The sequence below is a fragment of the Sapajus apella genome, unplaced genomic scaffold (genome assembly GCF_009761245.1).
Source record: "Sapajus apella isolate SASKATOON/1434 unplaced genomic scaffold, GSC_monkey_1.0 scaffold94, whole genome shotgun sequence".
NCBI classification, from domain to species: domain Eukaryota; kingdom Metazoa; phylum Chordata; class Mammalia; order Primates; family Cebidae; genus Sapajus; species Sapajus apella.
In genome coordinates, this window is record NW_022437034.1 from 1,819,661 (window position 1) to 1,833,083 (window position 13,423).

Consider the following 13,423-nt stretch of genomic DNA (forward strand, 5'->3'; position numbering starts at 1 on the left):
GATTCCCTCCTGCTACTAATCCAGCAGGTTCCACGCGCATTAGTCCTGAGAACAAGAATTCTTTCATATGAACAGAGGTCCACAAAATAAAACCAGACTGGAGGAAGCTTTCCCACTGGGACTGTAGAGGTTTAGGGCACAGCTTTGGAGCCGGGCGGCTTCTGTTCCAGCTGTGCTGCTTAGTAGCTACATTACCCCAGCAGGATTCTTCATCTACAAGCCTGTTTTCTCTAAAATAGGGTTAAGAAATAACTTCTCTAGTTGGTTGTGAGGCCCAGTTGATGTCATAAAGAGCCCAGTGCCTAGTACACTCAGTTCAGTAAACAGTAGTTCTAGTTAAGGGACTCAAGCACAGCCCAGTTGGCCTGGACAGCCAGAGGTTATTCAGCCCACGTGCCTCCTCCCTCCAAGTGTGTAAGTTTAGGAGTGCAGCAGGTTTGAACACTGCAGCCACCATCTACTTGTGGAAACTACAGAAGGATTAAATCTATTTAAGGGAAGATGGGACCAAAACTTTAAAAGCCCTTTGCTACATCCTTTACCCTAAAGGCAATTAGGATAGATAAGGATCTTATTGCTAGTAAAAACAAACTGAGTCTGGCTCTGTCCCCCAGGCTAGAGTGCACCTCGGCTCACTGCAACCTCTACCTCCTAGGTTCAAGTAATTCTCGTGCCTTAGGCTACTGAGTAGCTGAGATTACAGGTATGTGCTATCACTCTCGGTTGATTTTTGTAATTTTAGTAGAGACGGGTTTCACCATGTTGGTCAGGCTGGTCTCGAACTCCTGACCTCATGATCCACCCACCTCAGCCTCCCAAAGTGCTGGGATTACAGGTGTGAGACTAAAAAGAAAGACTTTTAGAGATGGAGACAACACTGGGTTGGGGGTGCTATCCCAGGGTCACAGCCAGTTCCCACATCTCTGTGTATCCCATGTTTCTGTTTCTTACAATGTTTCTAATTTCTTGGCTTACTTACTGGCAGGCCCACCCACTTCCCCAGCCAAGGAATGTAATGTGTCCAACTTTTCTCACAACTATGACTTGGCACTGCTTGAGAGCAAGTTAAAATAACTCTTGACTACTCTTAAAACCCTAGGGTCAGGCCAGGTGCAGTGCCTCACACCTGTAATATCAACAAGTTGGGAGGCCAAGACAGGAGGATAGCTTGAGCCCAGAAGTTGACCAGCCTTGGCAACATGGCGAGACCCCGTCTCTACAAAAAAAACTGAAAAATTAGTTGGGTATGATGGTGTATGCTTCCAGTCTCAGCTACTCAGGAGGCTGTGAGGTAGGAGGATTGCTTGAGCCCAGGATGGCAAGACTGCAGTGAGCCATGTTTGTGCCACTGCACTCCAGTCTGGGTGACAGCCAGATCCTATCTCAAAACAACAGACAACATCCCAAGTTCAGACAGGACACAATTCTTCTAGGTAGTATTTCCTGTGACTTACAGAGTCTTCAGCAAGCACATGGCCTAGTGCATGGAGCTATTTCCTAGGCTCGGGGAGGTAGGCTTTGCTCCAATTACTTCCGTCCAGGCAGCAGAATGAGTCTGCTGCTGATGTAGCAAACATTGAGCTTTCAGCAGGGGTCAGCAAAACACAGAGTTTCACTACTTTGTGCCTGCATCTTTTGCTTGACATGAGGCAATGCCCTGTTGTCAAGGGTTTGTTCTTGGAGTCAGTAGAGCCGCTGACTATAAACACTCCCACAAGCTGTAGCCACAAATAGCTTGACCTTCTGCTCTCTGGCACCAGCCTTGTAAGAAAGTACTGGGGTGGGATTTTCTAAGAACTAGTTCAGTAGAGCAATTGGGTTCAAATGTTTGGTTCTAAAGGCTAAGGCCTAGATCCGAAGATAAGTGAGCACAAACCTCTAGCTGCTATTAAGCAGTGAGCGCCTCTAGGGCTCAAGAGACCAGAACTCAGCTCTTGGCCCTGCCACTCCTAGCTGTGTGGTCAGGCCCCGAGGCCTCACTGGGATCTCATTTAGGAATGGGGATCAGACAAGCTGACCTCCTAAGGCTGCCCCTGCTCGGCTATTCTGTACACAGATGCAGAATCCTGTTGTGATTCTGAATTGTTGGATCTGGGCAGTCTATTTCTAGTCTAGGCAGTGAACAGCTGGGTCAGCTTTGTTGTGGAATCAAGGCACTGAGGTTCCTCAAGCCCAGGCCTGGCTCTAGCAAATCCAGCCCCTTCCTGGGCCGTGATTATGGCATTGACTCACAAAGCCGCGGTTGAGTTCGTCTGAGCTCAGTGGGGTTCACAAATGATTGGAATCATTTTCCTAAGGCTGTAGCGTAAGTGGGTAGGCTTCTTGGGAAAGCAGGATGGATCATTTTTTGATGGACTCACATTCCCAATAAAGTAGCCCCTTTGCCCCATGAAACTACAAAAAAAGTTTGCTTGTCCCTGCTTTGGCAATGCTCAACGAGATCAAGCCGTTAGGAGCAGACTTGCTTTTTTTGTTTTATTTAAACAGAGACAGGTTCTCACTATGTTGCCCAGGCTGGTCTTGAGCTCATGGACTCAAATGGTCCTCCCACCTTGGCCTCCCAAAGTGCTGGGATTACAGGTGTGAGCCACTGCACCCAGCCAGAATTGCTGCCTTTGGGGTCTTTTCAATAACTGTGGTCAGAGGTTTTTGGGGGATAGAGCTGCCTTGCTCGGGCTCCTTTTGCTGTGCTGCCATGTGGAACCTGAAATTAAGACTGCCTTAGAACCCTGAGTAACAAAAGAGCTGATAAAGGTTAGATTAAGGGCATATGGCAGGGACTGAGTTTAGCAGGCTTTATATATAAGCTTTAGCAGGAGATAGGGATAAGACAGCCCGTCCTATTCAGTCTACAGCTTAAAGCTCATGGCTCTTCTGAGCCCGACGACAGACATTTAATACAAATGCATTAGGATTCACCAGCATTCATTTTACAAGTGGACAGTGAATTGCTCACCTGAGATCACACAGCTTCTAGTGGCTGAGCTGTGACCATAAGAGCAAGTATCCTGCCACCCAGGGCAAGGCCTTTACCACTGCTGGATAGGAAGCTTGGGGGCCTCATTAATAGCACACATTGAGAGATTGAGGTGAACTGCTACCAACTTTAATAGATTCAGGTTGTGTCTGCCTAAGCAGACTGACGCGGGGATGTCTGAAGGCTCCAGCTTCTGTAATCCAACATGGCCAGTACTCTTGGATGAGTTACTGCCTCTGCCTTCACAGGCACCAGCTGGCCCAGGAGAACTAGACAATGACTTTATTGTTGCACAGCTCATTAGCAGAGACCCACTCCAAAGAGCCTCTGGATAAGGCCAGTAGATTGCCATTGGCCCAGCCAGAAAGCTGTGGGGCTCCCCCAGCCCAGCCCAAGGCAATGAGACTGATGGACTCTTTTTAATCTATACAGTGATCCTTAATCTTTGGGGAGGGGGACAGGTCACACACAGACTACTTTGGAGAATACATGAAAGCTATAGGTCACCTCATCCCACCTCCAAAACACATGCACATATGTCTCAACTTTCACATACAATTTCAGGAGGTTCACAGGTGTTTTAAAAATCCAGTAAAGAACTCATGCACTTGTGCTTTTACTTGCCACTGTGTTTTCAGTAAAGGGAGCACCCAGCAAGCCGCCTGCCGAGGCTTCTTCCTCCCTCTTCCTGACAGCAGCCTCTGTACTTGGCCAGACTCCACTGAGCCTTCATTTACAGAGTGGACAGCCCTGTCTCTTCAGTTCTGGTAGGCAGAGCAACTTTGCTTCTCTCTTTTCTCCTTACTGTATTAGATGGTTATCATGTCTTCCAGGAGCTTCCCAGCCTTCCAGAGTGCAGGCAAATCCAGTCTCTCTCCAAGATCTCATCAGAGGCACCCACATTCTTCCACAATCATGTCTTTATGGTGATCTAGGAGCACTCTGCCATTGTCCACATACAGCATGCTCAGCGGCTTGGTCTTCACTGGGGCACAGCAAGGAGAAGGGACTCGGTGGGGCTGGTAACGTTTCAGCAGACTCTGCAGAGGGGAGGAGAGGAGTGTCAAGTCACATCCTGATGGGCAGATCACAATAGCAGTATTTCTGGGTAAAGAGTAAAAAAGTTACAGAGTTGGCCAGGTATGGTGGCTCACACTTATAATCCCAGCACTTCGGGAGGCCGAAGCAGTGGATCACGAGGTCAAGAGATCGAGACTATCCTGGCTAACATGGTGAAACCCTGTCTCTACTAAATATAGAAAAATTAGCTAGGCATGGTGGCAGGCGCCTGTAGTCCCAGCTACTTGGGAGGCTGAAGCAGGAGAATCGCTTGAACCCAGGAGGCAGAGGTTGCAGTGAGCTGAGATCATGCCACTGGACTCCACCCTGGCGACAGAGCGAGACTCCACCTCAATTTAAAAAAAAAAAAAAAGTTATGGAGCTAAAGTCAGTTCCTGAGGGCAAAAATGGAAGAAAATTATTTTCATAAAGGAGTCAGCTTGCCAATATATCATCAACTCTAATGTCTAACTTTATGCTTGTTTTGAAGAAAATAGCCTTTAGACAGATTCAAAAAAGTACATGTGTCTGGGTAGAGTAGTAGCTCATTTTTTTTTTTTTAGTAGTAGCTAATTTGTATGTTCTCCTATTATTCTAATCTAAAGCAAATACCATTTTTTTTCTTTTTTGAGATGGTCTTGCTGTTGCCCAGGCTAGAGTGCAGTGGTATGATGCACTCACTGAATTAATGATACAGCTCACTGAATCCTCAACCTTCTGGACTCAGGTGAGCCTCCCATCTCAGCCTACTGAGTAGCTGGGACTGTAGGCGCTTGCCACTATGACTGGCTAATTTTTGTATTTTTTTTGGAGAAACAGAGTTTCAGCATGTTGCCCAGGCTGGTCTCGACCTCCTAGACTCAAGCGATCCACCCACCCCAGCCTCCCAAAATGCTGGGATTGCAGGAGTGAGCCACTGTGGCTGGCTATAAATACTGATTTTTAAAATATTCCAAGAAACTCGTGGTAACAGAGTGAGACTTTAGCTCTAGAAATATGAAGCAGAATAGTTTGTCATGTGGACATTCTTATGGGATTTGCTGTCAGCCAGAGAGAAGGACAGAGAGAGTTAATAAGAGGAAAGGTAACAACAACCCCTTGGCATTTTTGGAACCAGGCCCTGTCCCTGTGGTCTAGTGACATCTTTTTAGATCAGAGTGTCAGAGTTAGCAGTTGGGACTGTCTGGGTCTCTGTGGTGCTGCAGGTGGGCTAATGAAAATCAGCAGTGTCTGTGTGAGGCTCAGGAGAGCCCATGCTCAGGACAGATCCTTGGAAGCTCCAGCACCACCACCACCCCTTCTTATATGACCTGAGCCCATGTGCTCAGGCTCCCCAGAGACCCTGAACCCTGCCTGAGGCTTGGCATGAAATATACTGCAAGTCCAAGAGATTCTCGTTCCAGACTTCACAGAATAAAATGGAAACATTTTGATCCCATATGACTTTTGACAACAGAGCAGGGCCACCTATAACATCAGAACCACCATATTAGGTTCTGTTTTCTGTTCTCACCATCTTCTCTTTCCTAACTCACCAGTCCTGTTCTTCCTCCACCACCTCCTAGATGTTAGGCTGGCTACTGGCACCAAGTGCCAGCCTCTGGCCTTGTCTACCTTTTCTTTTTTTTTTGAGACGGAATTTCACTCTTGTTGCCCAGGCTGGAGTACAATGGCACGATCTGGGCTCACTGCAACCTCTGCCTCCTGGGTTCAAGTGATTCTCCTGCCTCAGCCTCCCAAGTAGCTGGGATTACAGGCACACGTCACCACACTAGGCTGATTTTCGTAATTTTAGTAGAGGTGGTTGTCACAATGTTGGTCGGGCTGGTCTTGAACTCCTGACCTCAGGTGATCCACCCATGTCAGACAGTGCTGGGATTACAGGTGTGAACTACCACTCCCGGCCGGCCTGGTCTACTTCTGTAGAATGGGTAGTCAATTCCTGTTTTAGGCAACCAAAATATAGTAGCTGGAACAGTGTTATTCCAACCATGGCTCCATAATGCAGCCAAACATGCCTGTTGCTTACCAACTACTTTACATGCTGTATGCATGTCATCTCATGAACCCTAAAGCATCCCTATGAAATATGGCATTGCCCTCCTCATTGTACAGGTGGAAAAACTGAAGCTGGAGAGAATAAGCAACCTAACCAGTATCACACAGCTAATAAGGAGTCAAATGCAGGCCTGCCTGTCCTCAAAGTCCAGATTCTGAACTTCCTTTTCTAGAATGTCAGGGCTAGGGAGGAGTGGAGACCCTCTGGCCTACCCCCAACCCCTAATTTGATGAAAGACAAGGATAAAGTCCCAGGGAAACAATGTGTTCAAGGCTACCCAATGAGGCATGACCCCATGCGGGCTCTATAAGGATGTTACACTCCGTCATCTCTGCATCCCTGGTACCTAGCACAGGATCTGGCCATTGGAGGTGCTTGAATAACTAAATGCAGGAACACACTCATTTCTTTTTATTTTTCTTTTTTTTGAGATGGAGTTTCACTCTTGTTGCCTGGAGTACAATGGCATGATCTCAGCTCACCACAACCTCTGCCTCCCAGGTTCAAGCCATTCTCCTGCCTCAGCCTCCCAAGTAGCTGAGATTACAGGCGTGTGCCACCACGCCTGGCTAATTTTGTATTTTTAGTAGATACAGGGTTTCTCGAACTCCTGATCTCAGGTGATCTGCCCACCTTGGCCTCCCAAAGTGCTACAATTACAGGCATGAGCCACTGAGCCTGACTGGAACACAGTCATTTAATAGCAAAGCTAGAGCCCCGTTCCCTGAGTCCAGCTTACTGCCTCCCCTTCCCCTCACGCCTGGCATCCCACCTGAATGTATGCATGGTTGGTTGGATGAAATTCCTCCCCCACAGGGTTAGGACACTCGCCCTCACAGCGATAGGCATTGTACTGCTTGGGGTAGATGATCCAGGAGCCCCATCCGATCAGGTTGAAATCCACCTGGAACTTGACCTTCCGACACAATTGACTTCTGTCTGGCAAGTGATGTCGACGGTGCCTCTTGCCCCACTCCCTGATCAGCTGTCCCTCCTGGGCCCTCCAGGAGCTCTCGGCCTCCCACAGCAAGGTGGACCCGCCCAGCCGCCTCTGCTTCTGCGAGAGGTTGGAATACAGCATAAGGAGCACGTCCGTGGCCGGCAGTGTGGGGGGCTGCTGCCAGCACTCCCCAGCCACCCTGGACATCTGCTTCTCCAGGGCGCCAGGGCACTTCAGCCACTTCGAGAGTGGCCTGGTCACCTCCAAGACCATGCTGCCCAAGGAAAAGGTGACCTGGGACAAAGTGACAGTGAACAGGTCCATCTGAAACCGCTCCAAGCAGCTGGCTGAAGCCTGCTCTGCATCAGGCTTTGGCTGGTGGAAAATCTCAATGGTAAGTGAGCCCTCAGTGGGGAGGTCCACGGGGCTGGGCAGCTGCAGCCGGAGCTCGGCCCATGCCAGATCCTCTTCTTGGCTCAGGAAGGAGAAGTCAAAAGCAAAGGTCCAGTTCTGCCCGTCCACCTCCACATCTGGGTAAGAGAAAACCAGGAAGGAAGCAGGGTGAGTAAGGCCCCCCACCCAGCCTCAGTCAGCGTAACGACCACCATAGCTCGTGCTGGAGGCCTTACCTTATATCGAATTACCTTCTAATTCTCACCCCTACCCTATGAGTTGGTAAGATTTTTGAGATGAGGAAAATTGAGGCTCAGAGTGGTTAAAAGACCTGACCAAGGTGTCATTCTTGGAAGGTGGCAGACCCAAGAGTAAACCTGGATTTGCCCAACTGCAAAGCCCAGACTCTCAATCACTGTTCTTCCAGTCCCGCTTCCAAGAGACTTTCCACAGCCAGAGGACAGTTAGTAAAAATGTGATGAGATGTATCTCCCCCTCTCTCCTCCCATACATAAAGTCTAAGGCTCAGGGACGGGCGTGGTGGCTCACGCCTGTAATCCAAGCACTTTGGAGGCCAAGGTGGGCAGATCACCTGAGGTTGGGAGTTCAAACCAGCCTGACCAATATGGTGAAACCCTGTCTTTAAAAAAAAAAACAACAAAAAACCTAAGGCTGACCCCTGAGCCTTCTAACCTAAATCCCAGGCTTCCACTCTCTCTCTAACCCTGGAGCAAGCCACCTTCTTGGGCCCCATTTTCCCGTTGAAAAGAGCAGCCTGTTTTACAAACACATTGAGCTAGATGTGAATATCATGGAAAAGCTCAGAGCTCTCAAGGAGGCATAGGCAATAGAAGCCAAAGATTGCCCACCCTCTCTCCCCACACCCCAGTTCCTAAAGAACAGGCGGAAACTTCAGGAGTTTTTGGCAACCTTACCAATAGGTTTCTAAAGGCGTTCTAGGCAGGGCTACCCGCCTATAGGATGTTCGCCCATTCCTGTCCCAGGTCATTCACAAACCTGGGGCACACAGCAATGGCATGCACCCAGGAGCTTCCAGAAGGCTGAAAGTGGGAGTTGCCCCTTTACAATACACGGTGGATTACTTCCCAGAGAAATTCCCTTTCTCTCTAACCAAAGATGCTCTATGAGACAATAGATGAATAAACTGCTAGATGCCCAGACTGGACCTACATCAGAGATCATCACCCAGAAGACACGCACAGCCAACCTTCCACTCACCCAAGACAGCCAGACTGGATGACAAGGAGTAGGGGAGGACGCGCCATTTATTCTGGTCTTGGACTGAGTTTCCCTGATGTTGGGGAATAGCACAGATTTGTGGATTTTCAGGTCACTTAATAGTGATGAACTTTCTTCAAGCCCAGTTTCTTCTTCTTTGCAGTTGGAATAATGCTGCCCCATCCTCTCTGATTATTATCACAAGGACCCAGAGAAATAAAGAGGTTTGAAGGTTTACTGCTAAATAAAAGTCAGGGGTTATTCATTAGAAATAAGACAGGGAATTTATAAGTCTTTGTGGATAGATTCTGGAGGTAGTGATGACCTCTGATGTGGGTCCAGTCTGGCTGGATAACACTTCATTCATCCACTATCTCCAAGAGTGTCTTTGGGCAGAGAGGAAGTGAATTTCTCCGGGAAATCCAACTTGTATTGTAAAGCCTCCTGGCAGCTTCTCCCAGCCCATCTCCAGCAGCTCTTCTCACTTAATTTCCACTTCCCTCCTCATTAGCACCTACAAGAGGCAATAACCACCTCCTGACTAGCAGCCGTCCTCAGAAGTGTGGGGAGGAGGCTGACATTACCCAGCACCCACTGTGGCCACCTGTACCTGGAGGCCTGGGGCAGTGAGTTTAAAAATACTTTTTTTGGCCAGGTGTGGTGGCTCAGGCCTGTAATCCCAGCACTTTGGGAGGCTGAGGCAGGAGAATCGCTTGAACCCTGGAGGTAGAGGTTGCAGTGAGCTGAGATTGCACCATTGTACTCCAGCCCGGGCAAAGAGCAAAACTCTGTCTTGAAACAAACAAAAAAACTTAAAATCTTTTAGAGGAAGGCACTCCTGCTTAATGGTTAAGAGCAGGGGCCCCGAGTCTTCCCATGATGGCTCAAATTCTGTCACTTGCTCTTTGACATTGGTCAGGCTACTTTCCTTCTCTGAGCCTCACTTTCCCTCTTTGTAAAAGGGTGATGGTAAGAGTAGCCACCTCACAGGGGTGTTAGGATTAACTGAGATAATTCATGTAAAGTGCTTTGCCCAACACAACCAAAGTTCAATAAACATTGGCCGTCATCAACTGCCTATTATTGCCCAGGTCTAAGAGTTAGAAATGAAGGTGTCCAGCCAGGCCATGAGGGACCTGGACGGTGGTGCAAAGGCCCCTGTGAACAGGATGGGCAGCAGGCATGGATGGGCAGCAGGCCAGACTGCTCCTTCCTGCTGAGAGAAGTCTGTGACTCCACCAACCTTCCTACCTTCTCCCACTACTGCCAGGGTGCCCTGGGACAGTGCTGATAGTTTCTCTGGTTCACCTTAGAATAAGGGTTCTAATATTTTGGGCATCACTGGTGCCTGATGCAGGGCAGGAATGTTCTCAGAAAAAAACAAAAACATTCAAATACAACAAATGTGATTTTAAGGTGGGTATGAGGAAAGGGTTCATGGACACCCACAAACCCATTCATATGCTGAATGCAGACTTAGTCACACAGGTGCCCCTGATGTCCTGACCCACATCCAGTTCTTTTTTTTTTTTTGAGACATTGTCTCGCTCTGTCACCAGGCTGGAGTGCAGTGGCACAATCATGGCTCACTGCAACCTCCCCCACTAGGTTCAAGAGATTCTCCTGCCTCAGCCTCCCGAGCAGCTGGGATTACAGGCACACGACACCATGCCTGGCTAATTTTTTGTATTTTTAGTAGAGATGGGGTTTCGTCATTTTGGCCAGGCTGGTCTCGAACCCTTGACCTCCCAAAGTGCTGGGATTACATGCGTGAGCCACCACGCCTGGCCACACCTCCAGTTCTGAAGAAGAAAGTGGTTGGACTTACACCTTTGGGTTCCCTTCCTGTCACCTAAACCACCGTCCCCAGACAGGGCTGTGAGGGCCTGACACTGAGTGCCCATTCTACATTTTAATAAATTATAAGGACTGTTACCATCAATGGCTTCCTGTATGCCAAGTGTTTCACAGGCGTTGTCTCTAAAGCTCCTAACTGTTCCTCTCATCTCACCATTTGCAGGTGAGAAAACTGAAGGTCCAAGGTGAATAAGGTTCAACAGCAACAGATACGATGTAAACCCAACTGGACTCCAACATCCCTTTCATGCAACTGCGGTGCAGCTTATAATAAATCAATCCAAGATGGGAGGAGTGGGGCCAGGACATCCCTTCTCCACCGGTCTCCCCCAGGTGGGCTCTTCCTACTGCTCTTAGAAATGAGGCCAATTCACAATGTAAATATGCTGCATGCTGCTGCACAGTTAAAAATAGCCTGTAATCCCAGCACTTTGGGAAGCCGAGGCGGGTGGATCACCCAAGGTTAGGAGTTCGAGACCAGCCTGGCCAACATGGTGAAACCCCGTCTCTACTAAAAATACCAAAAAAATTAGCCAGGTGTAGTGGTAGGTGCCTGTAATCCCAGCTACTCAGGAGGCTGAGACAGGAGAATCTCTGAACCCAGGAGGTGGAGGTTGCAGTGAGTCTAGATTGCACCATTGCACTCCAGCCTGGGCAACAAGAGCAAATCTTTGTTTCAAAAACAAAAACAAAAACAAAAACAGTGTTTAGGCCAGGCTCAGTGGCTCACGCCTGTAATCCCAGCACTTTGAGAGGCCAAGGCGGTTGTATAACGAGGTCAGGAGTTCGAGACCAGCCTGGTCAATATGGTGAAACCCCGTTTCTGCTAAAAATATAAAAAAATTAGCTGGGCACAGTGGCACGGGCCTGTAGTCCCAGTTACTCGGGAGGCTGAAGCAGGAGAATCGCTTGAACCTGGGAGGCGTAGGTAGCAGTGAGCCTAGATTGTGTCACTGCACTCCAGTCTGGGTATCAGAGTGAGGCTGTGTGTGGGGGGGCGGTGGGGGGAACAAAAAACAACAAAAATGTGTTTAGCTGAAAGAGAGCAGTCTCCTAATTTACAGAAGGGAAGGCAGGCAAACCAAGACGTGCCAGCGACAACAGGGAATCAGGAAGCAGGGCTTGAGGCCTAGAACTCAGTTTTCCAGATGCACACATCTCGAACTCTCCAGAAGCGAGTGAACTGGAAAAGCACTCCCTCCCTTCTTTGCCCACTCCTATCCTCGGCTGCCTTTTGGTAGAAGGGCCGAGCTCTCCAGCAAACTTCTCATTGCCCCGCCCCCAAGGGTGTCCCCCGGTCTGGCTGGTCCCCAGATGACCCTTCCGGAGAGGGTCAACGGCCGTCAGCCTCTAGACGCAGGAGGGAGGAGCCCCCGCCCCCAGGTCACAAGGGGACGGCAGGCGGCAAGTCGGATCAGATTAGCCGGTGTGGATTGCGCCCTGGCCCCGGGGAGGGTCGTCTGGACCCCCTAGGCGGAGGGAGGCGCGGGCGGCCAAGGCTTCCCAGGCGGCGGGATGTGGATTGAGGCGCGGAAGGGGCTCCCTCTCCTCAGCACCCACCTGCCCGCCACGCTCGGTGCTCAGAACGGCCTGCCAGGTCCTCGAGGGCGATACCCTCAGGTCCCTACCATCCCTGACACCCAATCCCCTCCAAATTCTGGTCTCGAACCCAGGGTTAACCGGGACACTTGATACCTCCTCGGCGCGGCTGGAGGACCCAAGGCTGCCACAGTTTGCGACTTGGGGACAGCCCATCCCTGATCTCGGGGCCGTGAGCCAGAATCCCCAATGTTACCAGCTCACCAGCTCGGCTGCTTATACTCCCGACGTCACACCCCGGAGCATCACGGCCCATTCACCCTCACTCGCAAAAAGAAAAAAAATTGGCCAAGACAAAACCATTACGGCAATACTGACGACCATTTACTGTGACAGTGCGGGGTACTGCGCGGAGCGTTTCGCGCACTCCACAGTCTGATGGGCGAGGTACTGTTTATTACACCTATCCCGCAGGTGCGCAGACCCAGGCGCCAGGATAAGCAACTTCACAAGACGGCGGAGATTAGGGGCTCCCACCTTTCCGCGCTGCTCTCCGCGCAACCCCAAACCAAAACCCAAAGACAATGGTCCGCGTCTAGGACACACCCTGACCATTAGAATCCCACCCCACTACCCGGCCGTGGATACGCCCCCAGCCACCAACTCTGCACCCGGAGCCTGCTAACGCGGAGACATCCGCAGAGCCAGGCCCTGGGCTCCGGACGCCCGGGGCGGCTGCAAACCCGACTCGGGGCAGCAGCCCCCAACCCAGAGCACGTCCCGAGTCCGCGGGCTGGACGCTGCGGAGGGGCGGGATGCTGGGCGCCACACGCCGCACAGCCTACCTTGCGCCTGCAGGCTGCGGATGATGTCCGCCACGGGCAGCGGGTTGCGGTAGAGACTCAGCATGTACGCCAGAGGAGACGGCGACGAGGGCTGCCCCCGCGTACGCAGGGGCGCAGTGCCCACTGTCACAGCGCCCGCCTGGAACAGGGCGCACCAGGCGTGCAGGAGGAAGGGCAGACAGTGGGCGTGCATGGTGAGCTGGCCAGGCCTGAAAGCGGCACCTCCAGGCCTTATATCCTGGACCTCGGCAGCCGCCCCGCCCCCGCCTTTCTTCCCTCCAAGGAAGCTTTAAGATCACATAACCACCCCCTCCGGAGGGTGGGGGGCAGAGGCACCACCTACTGGGGGTGGGCGAGACCCGAGCCTGGTGAGGAGGAGACCCGCAAAGCTGGCGAAGGACCCAGATCCAGGGACGGGATCTAGGGCTCCTGGTTTGCCGGTCTGGGCACCCTGGCACCCTGCTCCTCTAGGTACCAAAGACCTTGATGCTGAGATGGAGCAGGCTTGTCCCGGC

The 13,423-nt window shown here is 50.7% G+C and overlaps 1 protein-coding gene across 1 annotated transcript; it reads right to left on the minus strand.

Moving 5' to 3' along the window:
- Window positions 1-3,092: 3,092 nt before the first annotated feature.
- Window positions 3,093-13,160, minus strand: NODAL (nodal growth differentiation factor). The gene is made up of 3 exons (XM_032256242.1): window positions 12,909-13,160; window positions 6,868-7,565; window positions 3,093-4,017 (listed from the first exon to the last, which is right to left on the minus strand). Exons 1-3 carry the CDS (start codon window positions 13,099-13,101, stop codon window positions 3,865-3,867), a joined length of 1,044 nt encoding a protein of 347 aa, XP_032112133.1. The 5' UTR covers window positions 13,102-13,160; the 3' UTR covers window positions 3,093-3,864.
- Between the last annotated feature and the right edge of the window lie 263 nt (window positions 13,161-13,423).